The sequence below is a fragment of the Canis lupus genome, chromosome 20, assembly GCF_003254725.2.
Source record: "Canis lupus dingo isolate Sandy chromosome 20, ASM325472v2, whole genome shotgun sequence".
NCBI lineage: Eukaryota > Metazoa > Chordata > Mammalia > Carnivora > Canidae > Canis > Canis lupus.
The window spans coordinates 39295106-39313603 of record NC_064262.1 but is presented as its reverse complement, the minus strand read 5'-3'; the positions used below and the strand labels follow the sequence as shown (position 1 = coordinate 39313603).

The window sequence follows — 18498 nt, the reverse complement described above, 5'->3', positions numbered from 1 at the left end:
GACAAGAGACTCAGAGGCAGGTAACTTCTGGCTTTATGCTGCTTATTCAGGCCTAGCTGCAGGCCTGGGCTCCTGGCAGGTAGGGCCAGCCCAGCCCGGATAACATCGGCAACTAAAGGACTCCCAGGCTCCAGGGCTGCCATCTGGCTGCAGGTGCAGAAAGGCTTCCAGCTGTCCTCCATCTTGCCAGGCACAGCGCCCATGGCCATGGCACTGCTGGTGACTGCAGGCTATGGCTGCCCTGGTCACGTTGATTACATAGGGGCCCAGGGTGTCCACTAGGTAGTCACGGAGATGCCAGCACTTCTCCTGAGGAGAGGAGAAGGATGTATCAATGCTCCTGCTCCATGGCTCTGACATGGTCTTTCCCCCAACCCTGGGACTCCAGCATGGGTTGCATGGCAGGTTGGAGGGCAATGATCACCTCAGAGCTGGAGAAGCTCAGGTCCCCCCAGAGCACCACGCCGGCTGCCCCTAGTGTTGCACTCACACCAATGGTCTGCACAAGGTCATCCTGGAGGCAAAGAGCTGCTAAGCCAGGACTGAGCTGGCCAGATCCATCTGGGCCTACCTCTACCTTCCCAGGAAATTTTCTGGTTTGTTGTTAGGATCTGATTCCACCTTTAGAGTAAGGTTTCTTGGCACTTAGCCTCTGAGTGGCTTCTCAGGTCCTCCACTCAGAGAATGTCTCCCCTCAGACCAGTGCTCCAAAGGCTGGGCTTCGCCTTCCCCCTCAAGATTTTCCAAGGCAGAGGCATATTTCCATTTCAGATGATCCAGGATAGGATAGGACCTCCCCATTAAGACCTAGATCAGGGCCTCCCCATCAGACTCCCCTGGGCAAGGGTATTCTCTTCAGACCTTCCTAGGACAGGGCCATCCTTCCCCACTCAGACCTCTAGATCTCAACTTTCACTCACCTGGGACAGGAACCTCCCAGTGCTCCGATATGTGAGGCGGGCATAGGCTAGGACAGGCAGGGGATGTGGGTGCCCAATGAAAGCTACACGGAAGGCCTCCTCCAGGCGGTATCGGACAAATGCCTGGTGGTGAGTAGGTGGCAGCCTGGGTGGGAGGTAGATGCTAGGGAAGAGGGCGCTGGAGGCAGCCCAGAGCCAATGAAGTTGGGTGTTGCGGGCGAGAGCAGCTGGGTGGCAGTGGCCTGTATAATTGGAAGCAGTACCATGCCAGCCATTGCTACAGGCTGGGAAGCGATAGAAGCCCCAGAACCCATGGGGCTGCAGTGCCTGGCCCAGCCTCAGTGTGTCCTCCATCAGGGCACGGGCTGCCCGTTCAAAGCCAGCACGGGCCTTGTGGAACTGCTCCTGGGGGTCCAGGTGGGGGAATACCCGTTGTGCCCAAGCCCATGAGGCTGCCTGATAGGCTCGGCGGCGGCCCCAGTTCCCAGCCCAAAGTGGGCTCCATTCCTCCCAGTCTAGCACTGCCAAGCCAGTGAAGCCACGACCTAGGCTTCGATGGATCTGGTAGGCAGCCCGGGCCAGGTGGCGGTCAAGAGGGACAACCTGGGGGATGCCCCCATTGTGAGTTATGCCCCTGGGTCCAAGGTAGGGATAGAGGCCGAGCTGGTTCTTGTAGAAGATGGTGATGTTCTGGCCACGGAAACGCTGGCCACGGTTGGCTGTGATGCCCAGGGCCTCTAGTGGCAGGTGCACACCAAAGCGGGTCTTACAGTGTGCTGAGGGTATGTTCCACAGCACAGAGAAGGGGCGTTCAGGAGCCCACAGGGGAAGCTGGTCAAACCCCAGGCACAGGGCCACTCCAAGCACCAGGGCCAGGCCCAGCCGCATGATCATGCCCCAGGGATGGAAACCTGCAGGAGAGAGGGGCTGAGCTTAGAGGCCATGGCCATGGCTGCACCTTGCACATAGCAGGGAAAGTCAGGAACATTCCCCCAACTACTCCCAAGGATGGGGTGGGGGGGCAGGGAGAGCATGGTCCCCAGGTGGTCCTCCAGCCCTCTCAGACCAGCTATGCCATATATCAGCCTGGGCAGCTCCCCTCCCATGCTTCCCGTCTCTGTCACGGCACCACTGCACCCTCTGGTGCACTGCCCATTCACAGCACTCACCAGGCCCCTTCTGTCCTCTGTCCACCTTATTCTCTGCCCCAAGAACTTAACACCCTCCCCCTTGCCTGGTTTAACTCCTCCTTAGTGCTCAGGTCTCTGCTGTGACAACATCTCCCCCTGATCTCCAAATGGACTGAGGGCACTCGCGCTCCACTGTCCAACATAGATCCTGCCACTGCACACCTGTCTACCTAGTTGCCCATTGCCTTGGTCCAGCCTAGGGCCTAACATACAGTAGGCACTCAGTGGATGGTGATGAGTGAATGTGGAAGGGAACAAACATCTTGTCACCTGGGCCTGGGAGAGTAAGAGAGGCAAAGGGCAAAGGTGTCCCTTTATCCATGGCCCCAGGACCAAGGTGGATGTAGCAGATCTCACAGAGATAGGGGATCTAAGATGAGGCTGGGTCAACAAATAAACTGTCACAGCCACACCCAACAGAAGCCTTTATTCCACCACGTTGTCAGCTCTGAGCCACAGCTATGGAGCAATCAATCTCCCAGCCCCACTGGCACTCAGGAAGTGTGGTCAGGCTAAAGCTGTCCCCAGGGGCTAGAGCCTGAGGTATGGCCCATGGGCTGAGGCTGGTAGTGTCCTAAGCAGTCCATCGACCCTGAAGGACAGTGCCCTGCCCTGGGTAGCCCTCAGATGTCCTTTTCCATCCAGAATATGGGGCATCCTCTCAGATCCTGGTACTGAGTCTCCAGCAGGCTTTGTGGAGGGAGCCCAGCGGGAGGTGGGAGAGAGGAGGTCAAGGGCTCAGGCAGGGGAGGGGGTGGTGGCAACGATGGCCCCTTGTGGGCTCTTGGGGCAGTTTGGGCAGTTACACTAGGAGCCTTGTAGGGTGGCCGGGGAGAGGGGGCTCTGGGAAAGGCCCTGAGCAGGGTGGCAGATAGCCGTCGGCTAGTGAAGACTAGGCCCTGCACAGGCTCACCCAGGTGATAGCCCAGGTGGGCATAGAACTGCAGCTGGTCGTGGGTGGTGAGGTGCAGCCGGCGGAAGCCCCGGGCCTGAGCAAAATCCTCCAGGCCTTCCATAAGGCGGCGACCAAAGCCGCGGCCCCTCAGAGCCCGGGCCACCACCACTGTCTCCACTAGGAGGCTCTGGGGCCGGTCCAGCACCCGTGACAAGCGGGCATGACCCACCACAATGGGGGCTGCCTCGGGTGTGGGGCGGGGGCTCAGCAGCATCAGGCAGAGGGGGAAGGCATCTGAGGACTGGCCCAAGGAGTGCAGGCGGGAGGCACGGCTGCGGGGCCACTGCTCATTGATGAGGTCGGCACAGGCATCCAGGAGCTCAGGTCGGCAGTGCACAGGCTCCAGGGTCAGCTCAGCCAGGCTGGGGACGGGGGTCTCCTCTGGCTGGTGTGCGGGCTCCAGGGTCAGCTCGGTTGAGCCAGGACTGAGGGTCATCTCTGGATGGCATGCAGAACCCGGGGTCAGCTCAGCTACCCTGGGGCTCAGGGTCAGTTCTGGCTGGTGTACAGGATCCAGAGTCAGCTCGGCTGGGCTGGTACTCAAGATCAGCTCTACCTGGTGTGTAGGGTCTAGGGTAGGGGCCAGCTTTGGTGGGCCGGGGCTCAGAATAAGCTCTCACCTACATGTAAGTTCCGGACCAGGCTCAGCTGAGTCAGGCTAGGAGCCAAGGTCCTCTCCTGCTGGGTTGCAGGTGTCTCACTCGCAGGCTGGAGATTAAGGGTACAGGCTCCAGACACTGGGATCTCCTCAGAACCCAAAGGTGCTCTTCCTGTGGACAACAGCCATGCTAGGCTGTGCCAAGACGGAGGACAGACAGGATTGGGGCAGGGAGGGCCTGACCAAGTGCTAGGTAAGCCATGCGACCTGGAACTGGTAAGCTACACCTTGTCCCCATACTCACCTGATGGCACAGGTGACCTGGAGACCATCCCCTATACCTGACTCAGGTGGACAGCAGAGAAAATAGGGTGTCCTGCCCTATATAGGAGGGAGGCCGAAGGCTAAAGGCTGGGAAGAACCCAAAGGTCCTGGCCCCAGCCTGCTGTGGCTACAACTTTGTCCTCCACAGGACAGTGGATTTAGCTTATACTGTCTTGGCTGGCTGGCCATCAGACAAAACACGCAAGCTAGGTGCCATGACCCTCTACTTAAACCTACCCAAGATTCCCTTTGCAAGAAGAGCAGCTCCCCGTCCCTTCCTTTTCCCTGCATTCTAGGTCCCAGCCTTTCTGACCACTTGGACCATGCCTGCCACCTGACTGATCCTCAGGCACCACTCACCCACCCATTAGAATCGGTTTTTCCCCTTCCTGAACCGGCTTTCCTGCCAGGAGCACAGAGCCCATGCCCCCTCCCCAACACTGCGCAGCTTGGGACACTTTGCTTGGGCACAGACCCAAGTATCCCCTCAGATGGGGCTCCAGCAGCAATGGCAAGGGGCCTAGCTCAAGGTCCCACAGCAATGTGGCTCTTGCAGGCTTGGTTCCCCATTGGCCTGAGTTTCATAGTCACCCTAGATAAGGACCACAGCTTCCTTCCTAAATCCACAAGGGTGTCCAACGGCCACCAGGTTGGGGGCTCAGGCCTCCTGCGCCTAACCCCCATTGTTTGCCCTTCCTACCCCAGGCCCTGCTGCCAGGAGGGTCCATGCTGGGGGTGGTGTTTCTGGCGGTAGGGGGTCCACTGGGCCTCACCCTTCTACTCACCTGCTCCAGAGGACGTCTTGGCTCCCCTTCGCCACCTCCCCAGAGTCCCCTAAGCTTGAGGCCAATTCCACACGGCACAGGTAGGCATGCACAGGGAGGCGTCTCCTCCCCTCCCCCACTACACACACTCAGAGGGCCGAACGCCCCTCACCTGCACCAGCCGCCTCCGCAGCTGCCTCAGCCCTGGCTGGACCCAGAGGGAGGAAGCCCCAGGATCCGCCCCCAGGCTTGGAGCCCCAGACTTCCCCGCGGGCTTAACCCTTTCGGTGCCGACCCCACCCATTGTGAGGGGGGCTCCTGTGTCCTCAGAGAGAGGCAGGAAGGCTCTCCTGTACCTCGGTTTCCCCCTCCCTCCTAGTGGGTGACAAACCGTTGAGTCTTGGGGGGGTACTTCGGGAGCTTAGCTGGGTGGGTGTGGCTCGGCACGCTCTGGGAGGGAACGACAGACGCAGGGAGGGCGTGCGGGACGACACAGCCACTCGAGCGCCGCACGCGTGGGGAGGCGGGGGGCAGGGAGAACGAACACGCTCCGAGGGGGGACGGGGAGGTACTGACATGCTGAAGCCAAGGTCCGGGATGCTCCGCGTCCTCGCTGGGCTCCGGCCTGTTCCCGCTCTGTGGCGCGCACCCGGCCGGCCTCCCGCGCTGCCCCTAGCGGTGCGGCGGACGCACTGCAGCCGTCGCGGCCCGCGCCGCCCCGCCTGATGCGCGACCCCCCTAGGCCCCGCCCCCGGCGCCCGCGCCCCGCCGCTGAGCCCACGCACACCCACAGCCGGCCTCGGCCGCGGCTCCGCCTCCTGCCCCCCCGCCCTCTTCGCCCGGGGGCTGGGACCCAGCGCAGGTCCGCCTCCTCCTCGCCGCGCCCCGCCCTGAGCCCGCGTCCCCGCTCCTGGCCGCTGCCGAGGCGTCCCGGATTGCGCTCGGCCGGGGTCTTGCCGGGGCGCATCCCGCCGGATCCTTGGCCGCGGGCAGGCTCCCTCCACCTCGCTCTGCTTCCGCCTCGCCTCCTCCCGCCCCGCCCTAGGCTCGGCAGGTCTCCGTTCCCATTGGCCTCCGGGAGGAAAGGGTCCAGCGTGGAAACGGTCAGGGAGAGCTTCCTCCTGAAATTTGGACCGCATGCTCGGAAGCGGCCGCCCTCGACAGCCATCAGGTCTGAGTGAGAGAGACGAGCGTCTTCTGTGCCCTCTGGATCCCAGCGCCGGCACGTCTTAGCCACTCACTAGCTCTGGAAGCAAGAGCTTTATTTGCGAGGCTCGGCCCTCTGAGCAGATTCAGGTTGCAGGGCTGGTTACTCTCAACACACAGTAGGAGCCAAAGGGCTTTACCTCGATGGCTAGACAGCCTGGGTTTGATCTCAGCTTCTCTATTTTTGGCTGTGCAGCCTTGGGCAAAGTGCTTGCCCTCTCAGTTGTGTGCCTGTTGCCTCAGAACGTCGTGTTAGGACCGAATGAGCTATAGTCTACTTAAAATGCTTAGCACAGGATTTGGGGAAGAGTAGGTGCTCAGTGAATGTCAATTCTTGTGATTGCTACTGTTTAAAGACTGGCTCGGTGTCTCTGGAGAGGTTTATGACCCTGCTGGGTGAGTGCTGAGGCTCTAGCCCCTTAGGTAACTATCCTGGTCTGTTAAGCATTTGCACAGGTGCAGGCATATGCTCTTTTTTTTTTTTTTTTTTTTTTTTTTTTTTTAGGCATATGCTCTTGATGGTGGCTGAGAGTACTCCTGACTGTGATCATGACTTGTTTTACTTGTGATCATGATCATGTTTTACTGCTTGTACTTGAGAAAGCTGTGGCCAGGCTCGGAATTCATTAGGTTGTGAAACCGAAGAAAAGAGACCTCATTTTAAATGGAGTCAAAAGGCAAGAAGGGGGAATTCAGACATAACCATTTCTTGAAGCCCTTTACAGACCCAACGAGAAGCCTACTTTACTACCCCTGTGGGAGGAAAGATTTTTCTGATTGCAGCCCAGCCAATGAGAGCCTCGTAACAATGAAAAGCCACCACCCTCAAACTCCTGCTTCACTCCAACGAGTTCTGTTTATAACAGGCCCTTCCCACTCCCCCCTTTATAAAACAGCATTCCTCTTCTTTGTTCTCCGGACTTGGCTATGGTTTTGCAACAGCACGCCGCATCTTGTCTCAAATTGCAATTCTCTGCTGTTCCCAAATAGACCCACTTTTGCTGGCAAAATAACGATTTTATTTTTAAGGTAAACAAGGTACTCAATGTGTATATCCTGGTGTGTGGCCAATTACCGCATGCCCTGCTGCTCACACCGCACTCCCTTCCAGCCACGATAGCAGCGACATTGAAACTCCACAGCCATCCTCATCCGATCCTCACGGGAGAGGGCACCTTGTAGGGTCAAGGGCCTGCCACCAGGAGGGAGCTGGATGGAGAAACTGGTGGGGTTGAGGAAGAGGAGGGCCTCAGGGTAGCTAGGGCGCCTGACACAGCGACCATGGCCTGAGCATAGGGCTTGACTGCACAGAAGAACCCCACTGGTCACGTTGAGGATGAAGGGCCCCAGGGTGGTGTCCACATACTCCTTGATGGCCTGGCATGATTCCTGAGTGGGGGGGAGGAACATCAGGGACACCATGATCACGCATGGGCCAATCTAGGGCATTGACTCGCTCTTTTACCTGCTGGCCAACCAGGACTGCAGGGATAGAAAGGGTGGGCCAGGGTCTCCCCTCCCAGTCAGCCTGGCAGCCCCACCCCTGCCCGCAGCCCTCACCCCCATCCTGGGCCTGAGCTCACCTTGGTTCTTGTGTTCTCCCAGCTTACCCAGAGCACCACTCCTGCTGCCCCCTGGGCTGCACTTTCCCCTAGGCTGTGCTCCAGTTCGTCCTGGGGAAAGGGACAATATGGCTCTGAGAGGCCTTCCTCCCTCCCCTCAGCAGATTGCCATAACACCGCTGGATGGGACAAATAACTCATAACCGCCACCTGGGGCTGCTCTGGCCCTGGTGGCAAGAGGCAAGCCTGTCCTCCCTCTGGCCTGTGAGTGCCACACAGCAGGTACTACATCTTTGTGTGATGAATGCTGAATCGCCTCTACAGAGCACAGAACTTGGCACACAGTAGGAGCTCAAGGAATGGAAAATAATGGATAAAAGTGCCCCAAGGCTGTGGGCCTCACTTATTAGACCTAATGCCCGAAAAGATAGGTTACAAGGTGGGTGGGGTCACAGGAGACTCACCAGGGGCAGAACGCGGTTCGTGTTGTCATAGAAGATCTGAGCATAGGGCAGCACTGGCAGATAGGGGTCCCCAACATCCTCAGCCACACGGAATGCCTCGCCTACACGGTGCCGCACATACATCTGTCCCTTCCCTGTGCCCTCCAGCTCTGTGGGCAAGTAGATGCTGGGGTAGAGGGCACGGCTCTGGCGCCATAGCCATCCCAGTTGGTCATTCTGGGCACCAATACCTGGTGGGCACTCGCCTGTATAGTTGGGGCTTAGAAAATCATAGTTATAGCAGTCAGGGAAGCCATAGAAGCCCCAGAGGCCACGAGGCCTCAGTGCTTGGCCCAGCTTGAGGGTGCCTGCCATCCAGGCCTGTGCAGCTTTCTGGAACTGGTCCCGAGCTGCTGCCTCCACCCGAGTAGCTGGCCAGTCTGGATGCTGCCCCCGTACCAGTGCCCGTGAGCGCTGCCGGTAAATGTCCTTGCTGTCCCAGTTGAAGGCCCAGCGTGGGCGCCATGCCTCCCAGTCGATGACCGCCAGTCCTGAGAAGTCAGACTCAGGTATGGCAGCCTGAATGTCCTGGAATGAGTGGACCAGGTGGGTATCCAGGCTGGCATTCTGGGGCAGGCCACCAAACACAGGCTCCCCAGCAGATGTGTAATATGGGTAGGTGCCCAGCTGGTAGCTGTAGAAAATGGTCATGTCGGGGCCACGGAAGGTCTGCCCTGGGTTGGCCACCACATCGAAGACACTGACATCCACATCCACGCCGTATTTCTCCAGGCACCACTGGGTGTTTGCGTTCCAGATGGTGGTGAAGGGCTGGTTGGGTACCACGGAGCTCCTGGAGCCTTGGGCGGTGCCGAGCAAGGTCAGGAAGAGGGCATAGGTGGGAAGCAGATGGACTGCCATGGCAGAGGATGAGTCTAGGGAAACCTGGCCAGGGGAGGCAAAGCTGAGAGCAGGTTCTGAACTCTCTGACTCCCTACTCAGAAAAGGCCAGCCAAGCCCCTTGCTCATTAATCCACCCCAGCTCCAGCTTTAGGTAAACATTGACCTTGGCTCAGGGCTCGGGGAGGTCAGAGGGCAAAGGAAAGGCACGGAGGGGGTGCATATCTGAGTTGTCTCTAGGATGGGGCCTCTGCCCTCTTGTCTCCCACAGACTTTGTCAGGCTTTGTGTGTGTGTAGTGTGTGCCTAAGCTAACGGATCCCCTTCCCCCGGGGTGTTGCGGGGGTGGGGGTGGGGGCGCGACAGAAGCTATGACTTCTGTTTTGAGAAGAGCTGCTGAGAGCCAGGCCCTCAACCCCCAGGCTGACCTGACTGATGGAGGATCCTTTCCTGTCTCATCCCCTAGGAATCCTGGCCAGCCACTGGAGGAAGAGATGCTCAGCGACCAACGACAGGTCAGCCCAACCCTCCAGGATACCCGCGAGTCTGCCCACTTGTCCCTGCTGACCTCAGGGCTGAAGGGCCTCATCCTCCACATTTCCTGACCCCCGAGTGAGGGCCTAGGCAGGGCTCAGCAAGATTCTGTTCCTCAACTCTGGCCCCAGCGGCACCAGACTCTGGGAGGAAGCTGCTGCTGGAAACTCTGAGCTTTTGTCAGGGGGTCACCCCACCCAGTCTGGGGGCGGGCTGAGGGGCAGGCCTGGGGCCGGAGGGCTGGGCCAGGCAGCAGAGCCACCTCGCATCCCTAACAAAGTGCCTTGTTAGGAGGTGGGGCTGGGCCGGAAGCGGCCCTGCCCACACGGTCAACACCTCCACTGGGCTTTGTGGCTTTATTTGGGTTGGGGTTCGGGTGGGGATGGCAGCAATGCAGGGGGCCTGCCTGGGTGGCAGACCCTGCTGGACAGGCCTGTTTGTGATACTGGCATCTGGGATCCTTGGTACTGGAGATGGAGGGAGCATACTCTTGTGCAGGGGTGCCTTAGGACATTTGTGGGGCTCGGGTACTTTCGACTTTCTGGGCCCCTTCCTCAAAACATTAAAGAGTACATTTTATAGCTATGCTGGTACAAAGACAAATGCAATCCAGACTGAGGTCATTATCATATATTCATTATTAATCTGTATCTTCCTCTGATTAAAAAAGTGAAGACCTTTTTTAGGCCCCAGGCCCAACACTGACTATGCCCAGGGGGTAAGTCACCTGTGCTTTTGGGACAAGTGTGAAAGGCACTGTGTCTGTGAAGTTGGGCTGGTCACTGAGCGCATCCTTGTGAAGCCCTGCTCAGCTTTGCTCTAGGCTTTTGTGCAAGCTCCAGTAGAGCATGTCTGTGCAAACATGGGATCCAGTGAGACTGGCAGTGAGACTCCGGTCTTGTGACTATGAGACCCCATGTTTGTGTGACCATGGGTGTGTCAGTGACCACATGCTTGTTCATTCCATTATGATTTCATTTCTTTGCTGATTCAGAAGCTGGTTCTTGAGACCTGCTAGGTGCCCACACCCAGGTTTACCTGCCAGGGTGGAAGGAAACGTCATGTCCCTGGTCCAGGTGAAAGTGCTACCTGACTCTATGGCCCAGTCTGAGCCTGAGCCAGTGCTGCCCCCTGACAACAGTGGTCAATGAGTCAGTCACATAGCTTGCGGTCATCTGGACTTGGTCCTCCAGGCTAGGATGGAGAAGCTGACTGCATTGAAGCAGGAGGACCCAAGCACAGGATCACCACAGAGGTGGTGGCTACTGATCCTGTTCACAAAGTAGAGTCCCAGAGTGATGACCATTAGGCTCAGAGAGCCTGGCACAACTCCCAAGGGCTGAGTGGACAGAACATCAAGACAGCCCTGACTCCCTCTCTGAGGGTTCATACTACCTTCTGGTGCCCCCAGAAACCTAGTGCCATGATTGGCACAATCCAGCCAACCACTGGGCTGGCGTTCTCTATCTGGATTCAGTTTAGCAGAGAATCTCTAATGGTGGAACAGCAGGAAGATGCTGGGGCACCTGAAGTCCTCCCCAACCTGAGGGCCCTGCCCCTGCTGAGCTGGTCTGGCCGGAATGGTCCAAGTGCTGTGTGTGTCTGGGGTCAGTCCACCTTCGTGGTCCAGCCCTGCCTGCTCTCTCTGGTTGCGTGCCTACCCCGGGTCTGAGCCACCTCGCTCCCCATTACTCTCACCCACCCATCCACAGCTGTGGCGGTCCCTGCACCTTCCATGAGACTGTCTTCCAGGTCCTCCTGGAAAGTGATGTTATCACAGGTTTGCACGGAGGGGGCCACAGCTAGATGGGTACAGGTCACAGATGTTGGGGGGAGGAAACCGTTGTGTAAGATCATATGTGTGGGGGAAATCTCAGCTTTGCATAGGTATGAAGAATTCCTAGCTAGATGGGAAGTCACAGAGGTTGGGTATTACAGATGTGGGTAGGGTAGTTCACAGGTGTGTTTGAGGGTCACAGCTGGGTAGGGGAAGTCAGAGGTGCGAGGGCAGTAAGTCACAGCTTCTTCCTTCACCTATTTTTCCTTGACCAATATTTTCATCTTCTGCTCAGCAGGCTTCTCCCCACCATGGCCATGAGCAGCTGGGCACCCCTCCTCCACCAGGTGAACTGACACTGCCTTCCCGGATGCTACCACCAGCCCCTTCCCTCCATTCTCTGCCATCACCAGCCAGAGGGACGAGGATCACTTTACAACCTGAGCTGACATCAGTTTGGTGTGGCTCGCTTCTCCAGACTCTGCTCCCCCGAGCACATCTGAATTGGCCTTTGCATCTAGTGTGCACCCCCTTGACGACAGCACTCTTTCCTGGTGTGGCTCACAGATGCAGCCTAGCACCGGCATGTGTGTTTACTGTGTGTTTACTGCACAGGTGAGATGGTCACCGCCATCAGGCAAGGTCAGGCGTACACCCCGCCCCACCTGCAGTAACCCCTTGGCCACCCCGCAGCCTCAGATTGCCATAACCCCTTGGCCACCCCGCAGCCTCAGATTGCCAAGTCCCAGCTGTGTTCTGACTTCCTCCAGTCTTTGCCCTCACTTTATCTTTACTATCAAGCTTCCGCTTCCACTTTCAAAACTCAGTGTAGAAAGCACTTCCTTGAGGATACCTCCTTTGAGTCCTTGCGGCTGGAATGCCCCCTTCACCACTTGGCTGATTCTGGAGTGTGTCTCCTCACCTTCAGTGTATGCTGAGGGCAGGGCTGGCGTCATCACTAACACAAGGGGACCCCAAGTGTGGGTCTGATGACTGAGAAGAGAAGCAGAGACCCTCTGCTCCCAGAGACCAAGTAACTTCAAAAGCAGGGGAGTGAAGTAGGCCAGAGCTAATCTGATTACTCCAGCAGCTACCCCTCTCCCCTGGGACAGCTAGGGATAAGCCACATTCTCCCATGGCCAGGACAGGGCTGACCTCTGAGGACGTCTCTGCTCCCAGACTCAAGATGCCTCCCTCTCGCGCCACTGTGCATCTTTGCAGCGGGACAGGAACGAGGTCCCAAACCCCAGTGGAGGACTGTGACCCAGCTGGGAAGAGGCATGTGTGGCTGGAGTTCACTGCCCTTGGGAGCTGGGAGTGGAGGAGACGCCCCTGCCTGTGGGAACAGTAGGGAGGGGTGGTCTGGCTACTTGCCCAGCCAGGGAATATCAAATATCTACTTCCCCTTTCTCCCTGGATGGGCAACGTGAGGTGAGTGGCACTGGCCCAGCTAGGGACCCAGGGGCAAGTGGGCGAGCACAATGAGTCTGGTCCCTCACAGAATGTCGGGCCCAACTGCTTTCTTATCAATATGGAGAAAGCAAGGTCCTTGGTGTTGGGGTGCAATGTGAATCCTTCTGTTCCCAGTGGCCCCTGCCCCAGCAGAGCAGCTGCAGAATGGGCAGCTCTGGGCCTCCGGGTTCCATGGACTGCATATAACAAATAAGATGTCCCCAGCAGAGTCTCACAGGGACAGAGCTGAGCTCAAACCTGAGAGACCCCGAGTCTCTCACGTGTCCTGGCCTAGGTAGGTGCAGATAGTCCAAGCATAGAAGCAGTTGTTTTATATTTAATTTACAAAAGAGACCCCAAAAAAATAATAATAAACTATTCAGGGGCAGGAGAGTAGGGTCAGGTCCTCTCTGGCCCGGCTGTGCCCCTCTTCCTCTCAGGCTGGGAGAGAAGGGGCCTCTCAGGGGACTGCCCCTCCCCCTTAGAACAGGGGGGTGAGAGCTGGTATGGACGCGTTGGGGATCCCAGGGGCTCTGCCCCCCCTCCCCAGGCTCCAGTTTGTCCACCCCTCGCAGGCTCCTACAGGCCTAGCAGAGCTCTTGTGGCAGAGGCCAGCTTGCCTGGCAGCCAGGTGAGAGACCTCTATGAAGTCCAGGTGAGCACCAGGGCTGCCACAGCCAGCGGGCCGGTGAGGTGGGACCCAGCCCAGGCCCCCCGGGCACCCCCAGCTGCCCGTGTATGGTCCCACTGGCATTGCTCGCCACCCCAGCCTAAGTAGCACTGGCAGCGGAAGTGTGTCTGCAGGTGATTGAGATCAGCCCAGCTGAGCTCGCCCTCTGGTCGAAGCTGGGGCTCACCAGGTACGTGGCTAGGCACCAGGCGGAAGCTGCTGGCACTGAGGTGCAGAAAGGTATTGGCGCTGGGGTCACGGCGTACGCAGCGCCCGTGGCCATGGCACTGTGCCCAACTGCAATACTGGGCGGCCCAGGACACGTTGACTACGTAGGGAACCAGCAGCCGCTTCAGGTAATCCTTGAGGTACTGGCAGGTCTCCTGGGGGCAAAGGCCAGGGATCAGAGTCAGCCGCCTCAGCCCACAGGCCCAGATGGACATTCTGTGTTCACACTGCAAGGTCTGTACTTTCTTTTAACAGTGTCCACCTGTGTATGTGTACAGGCATGTTTGAGCCCTACTGTCCCTGTCCCTGCAGAGAAGGGAGGAGGGGACGGGGATAAGCCCAGCAGGGGAAGAGGGAAATGCAGGGGGGGCGGGGCGGGAGAGGGGAGTTAAGGGGGTAAGGGTGGAACTCAAAGGCTGTTCAGGATACCATGACTCCTTTCCTGGGACTAGGGGAAGAACGCTTTCTTCTCTGTTGGGATCAGAGGTGCCTGGGTGTGAGACAAGGGACCCAGACTAGGTTGGTTTGCCCACCTTAAGGTGGGCAGCCCAAAGCTGCACCTGTCTGTCTGCCTCCTGCAGACTCCACTTTGGCAGGCTGGTGGAGGGGGGGTTCTTACTCACCGTGCTAGTGGTGTAGCCTGCGTCGCCCCAGAGGATGACCCCGGCTGCGCCCAGGGCTGCACTCTCACCAATGGTGGAGATGAGATCCATCTGTGTGGGAGGAGGAAGAGAGTCAATGGGGAAGACCGAGACCACAGGGTGAGGACAAGACAGGCTGGGCAGGCCCCAACCCTGTTCTGACTTGCTGATCCCTCAGCCCAGTACCCCTCCCCAGCCTAAGGCAGAGGTTGTTAGATTTTCTCATTAGATGTGCAAGCCATTTGCTTCCGTACTTTGGCTTCCATTTCTCAAGCCAATGGCCCACTTGAATCTAGGATGTATCTATCAGGATGAACTCCAAAGTCAGAATGCCTAGTCCCAAGTCCCTGCTCTGCCTCGGGTGTGCTGGGAAGCTTTGAGCAAATTTCTCAGTCTCTCTGGATTTCGATTTTCTTACCCACAAAATGGAGAGACCTACTCTGCCACCCTTTCACAGGATCCCAGAGAGAATGACGGCAGGGGATTTAGGGCAGCTAGTCAGCTAGGGGGCAGGTCCCCCTGCTATCCCAAACCTGCAGTGGTACCCTGGGGAAGAAGGCAGGGCCCAGGAAGGCACGTACCTCGCTAAGGCCTGTGAGCCTGCGGCTATAGGTGGGTCGTGTGAAGACGTAGACCGGGAGCGCATGGTTGGCGTGATGGGTGTGAGCCACGCGAAGGGCCTCCTGAACTCGGAAGCTGACAAAGTTGCGGCCATGGGTGGAGGACGCAAGCGTCTCGTCCAGGTAAACAGAAGGGAAGAGGGCTGTGCTCTCGGCCCAGAGCCAGGCCAGCTGATCGTTCCGGGAGACCTCAACGTCAGGGCAGCGGCCGGTGTAGGTCTCCCAGTTCTGCACATAGTCGTGGTTGTAACAGTCGGGGAAGAGGTAGAAGCCCCAGAGGTGCCGTGGCCGAACTGCCTTGACGAAGCGCAGGGTCTCCAGCATGAACTGCCGGGCAGCAAACTCAAACTCGTACTGCGCCTGCTTCACCACACGGTCTGCAGGCCAGTCAGGGTGGCGAACAGCCACCAGCTGGCGCGATGACTGGCGGTATATGTCCTTATCCTGCCAATTGCGCACCCACACAGGCCGCCAGTCCTCCCAGTCGATGACTGCCAGGCCTGCAGGCTCCTGTGAACGAATGTAGTGCTCCACATGTTCCTGCAGCATCTTCAGATGTGCCCAGAGGCTGCCATTCTGTGGCACGCCACCATGCACAGACCTCCCCACTGAACTGAAGCGTGGATACAGGCCCAGCCGGTCATGGTAGAAGATGGTGATGTTCTGGTTCACAAAACCCTCATTGGGTGAGGCCTGCACATCAAAGGCCTTCAGGTCCAGTGGTACCTTGAGACGAGGGCCACAGTCTTGTGTGGGCACATCCCATGCTACCACAAAGGGCCGGCCGGTAAAGATGGGTGGTGCTGTGGGTTTGAGCTGGGCGGCCCATGCCACCACCACCAGGGCCAGTGTGACGGCAGGGCCCAGGCCTGCCCACATGCTGGGGGCTGCAGGGAGACGGTGGTGTCACCTGCCTGACACCAGCTCAGGAACTGGGGGAAAGATGGGAGAGAGCAAGTCAGTCTACAGAATCCTGGAGGTGTCCACCACAAACCCATTCACACCCCCAAAGCCCAAGCTGTGTGGGGCACTGTGCCCAGTTAGGGGACTGTAACAGGTCTGAGAGACCACAGACCACTGAGAAGGCAAGACACCCTGGGAACTCACTGCCAGGAACATAGGGCTCCTTCCTGGAGCAGGTGGCTTATGGCTGGGCAGAGACCTCTGGTAGATCTGTGGGTCTGAGAATTGGCAGGCTGAGCTATGGACTCGCTGCTCAGAAATACAGATGCCTGCACACCGCCCAACAACACACGGTTTCAGAGAGCCCCAAACCCAAGGCCCACTCTGTACCCCGTGAAGAACTCCTGATCTAGAGAAATGCTAGCATTGGGATAAGGCAGGGCAGAGCTCAAGCAGCCACCAGGAAGCTGGAAGACAGCCGCAGAGCTGGTATCTGTGCAGCACCCGCCTGGCGGAAGAGCGAGGCTGTCAGGACTGTCTCAGGCGCAGACCTTCTCTCCCAAGCTCGGTGGAGGCCCCACCGGGACAAAGGGGCGGCAGACCTCCCATGGCGGCGCCGGCGACCGGCCCTTCCCTCCGCAGCCACCGGGAATGCGCGCGCCCGCTGGCCAGGCGGGCCCGGGGAGGAGCTCACTTCTCCTGGCCTTTGTGCGGGACCCCGCCCCCGCCCCGCACGTGGGGCCTGAGCCGGGCCGGGGGGGGGGGGGTCCCTGGGCCGCCCCGCTGGGCGCATCCCCGAGGGTCCAAACCCAGCCTACGGGGAGAGCCGCTAGGCTTGCACCGTTCGCCCTCACCTCGCGCGGGGCGCCGCCGGGACCCGCGCCACGGCCACCGCCATCCCCGACCCAGCCCGGCCCGCTCCGGCCGCTCGCCCAGGCGCGGTCCCGGCTCGGCGCCTCTGCTGCTCCGCCCCCCACCGCAGCCCGGCCCGCGGGCCCTTTAAGAATCCAGCGTGGAGGTGGGCCCCGGGCAGGACTTGCGGCGGCGGCGGGGAGGTGGGCCTCACTTTCGCGCAGCCAGTGCCGCCTTTAGGCCTCCAGGGTCCCCAGATCCTCCGCCGAGGAATGTGGCCACGCATCTGGGGTCGTGAGGCCCCTCTAACGGGGCCTTCTTCTGGAGTCTCAGGCGCGAGCTCCAGTCAGTCCAAGATTTCCTCCCCCACCAGCCCGCGGCCGGTGGTACAGTCCTCCGCTCGGCCGCGCGACCAGCCAGCTTAAAGGGACAGCATCCGGGACGCGAGTCGCGGAGGGAATAAAGAAGGCGGTGTTCCTCCGCCCGTCCATAAGGTGGTGCTGCGGCGCCCGGGGCCTTGGCTGGGGGCAGCCCAGGATCTGGCCCTGTACCCGCGAGTGTAGCTTCCAGCCCTGGGGCCGTAGTTTGGAGAGAGAGACGGTGACCAGAGCCGACCTCGGGCCTCCCTGGACAGTATTGCCAGGTCCCTACGGATCAGGGCTCCCCTCCCCCCGTCCCAGTCTGAAGGGAAGCCCCGCCCCCTGCCCGACTGGGAGAGAGGGGGCCAAGCTCCTGCCGTTTAGCCCTCGCCGGGCTGGGCGGAGGCAGTGGTTGTCTTGGCAACACGAGCTTTGAGTCGCAGCGTGGCCGGCCCCGCTGGGGGCCGGTAAGCCCAGCGGGCCCTGGGGGTAGGGGCCCAGTCTCTGTGGAGGCCCGTAGGAGCCCCCCAGGCCTTAGTTCAACTCTGAGAAGGCTGCTGCGGTTGCAGCAGTGCCCGGCCCGACAGCAGAGAAATTGGCCTGGCTAGAGGGGCTTCCCCGAATCTCCACCCGCTATCAGGAGCCCTTTCGCCCCACGAGCCCCTCCTGTTGAGGAGCAGGCTTGGAGCTAGACCGGGCCGCCCTGCCTCTTCCTAGATCCTCTCCGCCGAACCCCGTACAGGGCTCAGCTCCCCAAAGGGCCTGGGTCTGCACCAGCAGCCCATTCCCGTCCGCGTGCCAGGGACAGGAGAGAGGTAGAGCTCCTGCGAGAGGATCTACGGGGTTGCAGGCCAGTCGCCTGCACTGGGCTCACCTGTGTGGGAGCCCGTGGGCCCAGTAGGTCGGCGGCCTCCCTCCTTCCCCGGGTGAGCCTCTCCGGCTAAGCTACTCGCACCAGCTGCTGCCCGCCGGGCAGCCCGCCGGCGACTTGATAAACCCCATCCCCTCCCACCCGCTCCCGCCTCCCACCCCAGCCCTTTTTCCTCACTTCCTGCTGCCCCTCTGAGAGGAAAGGGCCAGGAACCGGCGCGGGGGAAGGGACCGCCTTGACCCTGTTTCCCTCCGGCTTGCCCTGCTGGCTGGCTGCCTTCCCCCCTCCTCCCCCAGTATGCCCTGGCCCTGCGAACTGCACCAGGTGACAGGAAGGCTGTGGGACTTGGCTCAGGTGACAGCCTGCGCCATGCCGGCAGGGCAGCTTCCTAACCCCGAGAGCTCTTCTCCTTAACCTTCCCTTGGGATTGAGGCCCATCCTCAAATCCAGTAGCCTGTGAGTGCAGGGCCCCAGTGGTGGGATGCTTGCCTCAAGGTCCCCAAAAACAGGTGGTGAAGAAGGGAACTGGCTCTGAGGGGGTTTGGGGGAACTTCCAGGAGCTGAGTCAATTTTTTTTTCCACTGAGAGCGGAAGTATCCCAAGTGACAGACTGGACAATGTGTTGATGTGTGTGACTGCAGGGTTGGGGTGGGACAGGGGCTGGGAGGGGTCTATAGGCCTCCAGCTCTCCTGCCAGAGGACATTCCTGGGTGAACTTCACCAAGACACT

The 18498-nt window shown here is 59.5% G+C and overlaps 4 protein-coding genes and 1 long non-coding RNA gene across 14 annotated transcripts; 1 reads left to right on the top strand and 4 right to left on the bottom strand.

Moving 5' to 3' along the window:
* Nucleotides 1–10: 10 nt before the first annotated feature.
* On the bottom strand, nt 11–5459 carry HYAL3 (hyaluronidase 3). Of its 5 annotated transcripts, none has more exons than XM_025455936.3 (4): nt 5328–5459; nt 921–1831; nt 425–514; nt 11–309 (listed from the first exon to the last, which is right to left on the bottom strand). In XM_025455936.3, the coding sequence occupies exons 2-4, from the start codon at nt 1812–1814 to the stop codon at nt 43–45; spliced, it is 1251 nt and encodes a 416-aa protein (XP_025311721.3). In that variant the 5' UTR covers nt 1815–1831; nt 5328–5459; the 3' UTR covers nt 11–42. The 5 variants fall into 5 exon arrangements, with proteins under 5 accessions (XP_025311721.3, XP_048953896.1, XP_025311722.3 ...); XM_049097939.1 differs by lacking the exon at nt 5328–5459 and adding an exon at nt 4773–5121; XM_025455937.3 differs by lacking the exon at nt 425–514.
* NAA80 (N-alpha-acetyltransferase 80, NatH catalytic subunit) lies at nt 2519–5329 on the bottom strand. The gene is made up of 3 exons (XM_035703392.2): nt 5143–5329; nt 3686–3835; nt 2519–3560 (listed from the first exon to the last, which is right to left on the bottom strand). The coding sequence occupies exons 1-3, from the start codon at nt 5327–5329 to the stop codon at nt 2734–2736; spliced, it is 1164 nt and encodes a 387-aa protein (XP_035559285.1). The 3' UTR covers nt 2519–2733.
* A 56-nt stretch (nt 5460–5515) lies between the features above and the next one.
* On the top strand, nt 5516–12960 carry LOC112665832 (uncharacterized). Of its 2 annotated transcripts, XR_003140566.3 has the most exons (3): nt 5516–5922; nt 9328–9376; nt 11471–12960. It is a non-coding gene; the product is annotated as an uncharacterized LOC112665832 (long non-coding RNA). The 2 variants fall into 2 exon arrangements; XR_007404198.1 differs by lacking the exon at nt 11471–12960 and having other exon boundaries at nt 9328–9998.
* On the bottom strand, nt 6954–9568 carry HYAL1 (hyaluronidase 1). The gene is made up of 4 exons (XM_025455944.3): nt 9430–9568; nt 7984–8907; nt 7541–7630; nt 6954–7346 (listed from the first exon to the last, which is right to left on the bottom strand). Exons 1-4 carry the CDS (start codon nt 9457–9459, stop codon nt 7029–7031), a joined length of 1362 nt encoding a protein of 453 aa, XP_025311729.1. The 5' UTR covers nt 9460–9568; the 3' UTR covers nt 6954–7028.
* HYAL2 (hyaluronidase 2) lies at nt 12942–18064 on the bottom strand. Of its 5 annotated transcripts, none has more exons than XM_025455941.3 (4): nt 17946–18064; nt 14745–15715; nt 14146–14235; nt 12942–13677 (listed from the first exon to the last, which is right to left on the bottom strand). In XM_025455941.3, exons 2-4 carry the CDS (start codon nt 15660–15662, stop codon nt 13267–13269), a joined length of 1419 nt encoding a protein of 472 aa, XP_025311726.1. In that variant the 5' UTR covers nt 15663–15715; nt 17946–18064; the 3' UTR covers nt 12942–13266. The 5 variants fall into 5 exon arrangements, with proteins under 5 accessions (XP_025311726.1, XP_025311723.1, XP_025311724.1 ...); XM_025455938.3 differs by lacking the exon at nt 17946–18064 and adding an exon at nt 17772–17908; XM_025455939.3 differs by lacking the exon at nt 17946–18064 and adding an exon at nt 16541–16693.
* Nucleotides 18065–18498: the final 434 nt, after the last annotated feature.

Excerpts from the sequence above, each read along its gene's own strand:
- HYAL2 (XM_025455941.3), bottom strand. The coding sequence starts at position 15,662 with ATGTGGGCAGGCCTGGGCCCTGCCGTCACACTGGCCCTGGTGGTGGTG. Across the intron at positions 14,236-14,744 it reads GGCTCACAGGCCTTAGCGAG|ATGGATCTCATCTCCACCAT; the intron begins GTACGTGCCTTC and ends CCTCCCACACAG. Across the intron at positions 13,678-14,145 it reads CAGGCTACACCACTAGCACG|GAGACCTGCCAGTACCTCAA; the intron begins GTGAGTAAGAAC and ends CTTTGCCCCCAG.
- NAA80 (XM_035703392.2), bottom strand. The coding sequence starts at position 5,329 with ATGTCAGTACCTCCCCGTCCCCCCTCGGAGCGTGTTCGTTCTCCCTGC. Across the intron at positions 3,836-5,142 it reads TACCCCCCCAAGACTCAACG|GAAGAGCACCTTTGGGTTCT; the intron begins GTTTGTCACCCA and ends TGTTGTCCACAG. Across the intron at positions 3,561-3,685 it reads GGTCCGGAACTTACATGTAG|AACTGACCCTGAGCCCCAGG; the intron begins GTGAGAGCTTAT and ends TACACCAGCCAG.
- HYAL1 (XM_025455944.3), bottom strand. The coding sequence starts at position 9,459 with ATGTGGAGGATGAGGCCCTTCAGCCCTGAG. Across the intron at positions 7,631-7,983 it reads CGAACCGCGTTCTGCCCCTG|GACGAACTGGAGCACAGCCT; the intron begins GTGAGTCTCCTG and ends CCCTTTCCCCAG. Across the intron at positions 7,347-7,540 it reads GGGAGAACACAAGAACCAAG|GAATCATGCCAGGCCATCAA; the intron begins GTGAGCTCAGGC and ends CCCCCCACTCAG.
- HYAL3 (XM_025455936.3), bottom strand. The coding sequence starts at position 1,814 with ATGATCATGCGGCTGGGCCTGGCCCTGGTGCTTGGAGTGGCCCTGTGC. Across the intron at positions 515-920 it reads CTGGGAGGTTCCTGTCCCAG|GATGACCTTGTGCAGACCAT; the intron begins GTGAGTGAAAGT and ends CTTTGCCTCCAG. Across the intron at positions 310-424 it reads TGAGCTTCTCCAGCTCTGAG|GAGAAGTGCTGGCATCTCCG; the intron begins GTGATCATTGCC and ends TCCTCTCCTCAG.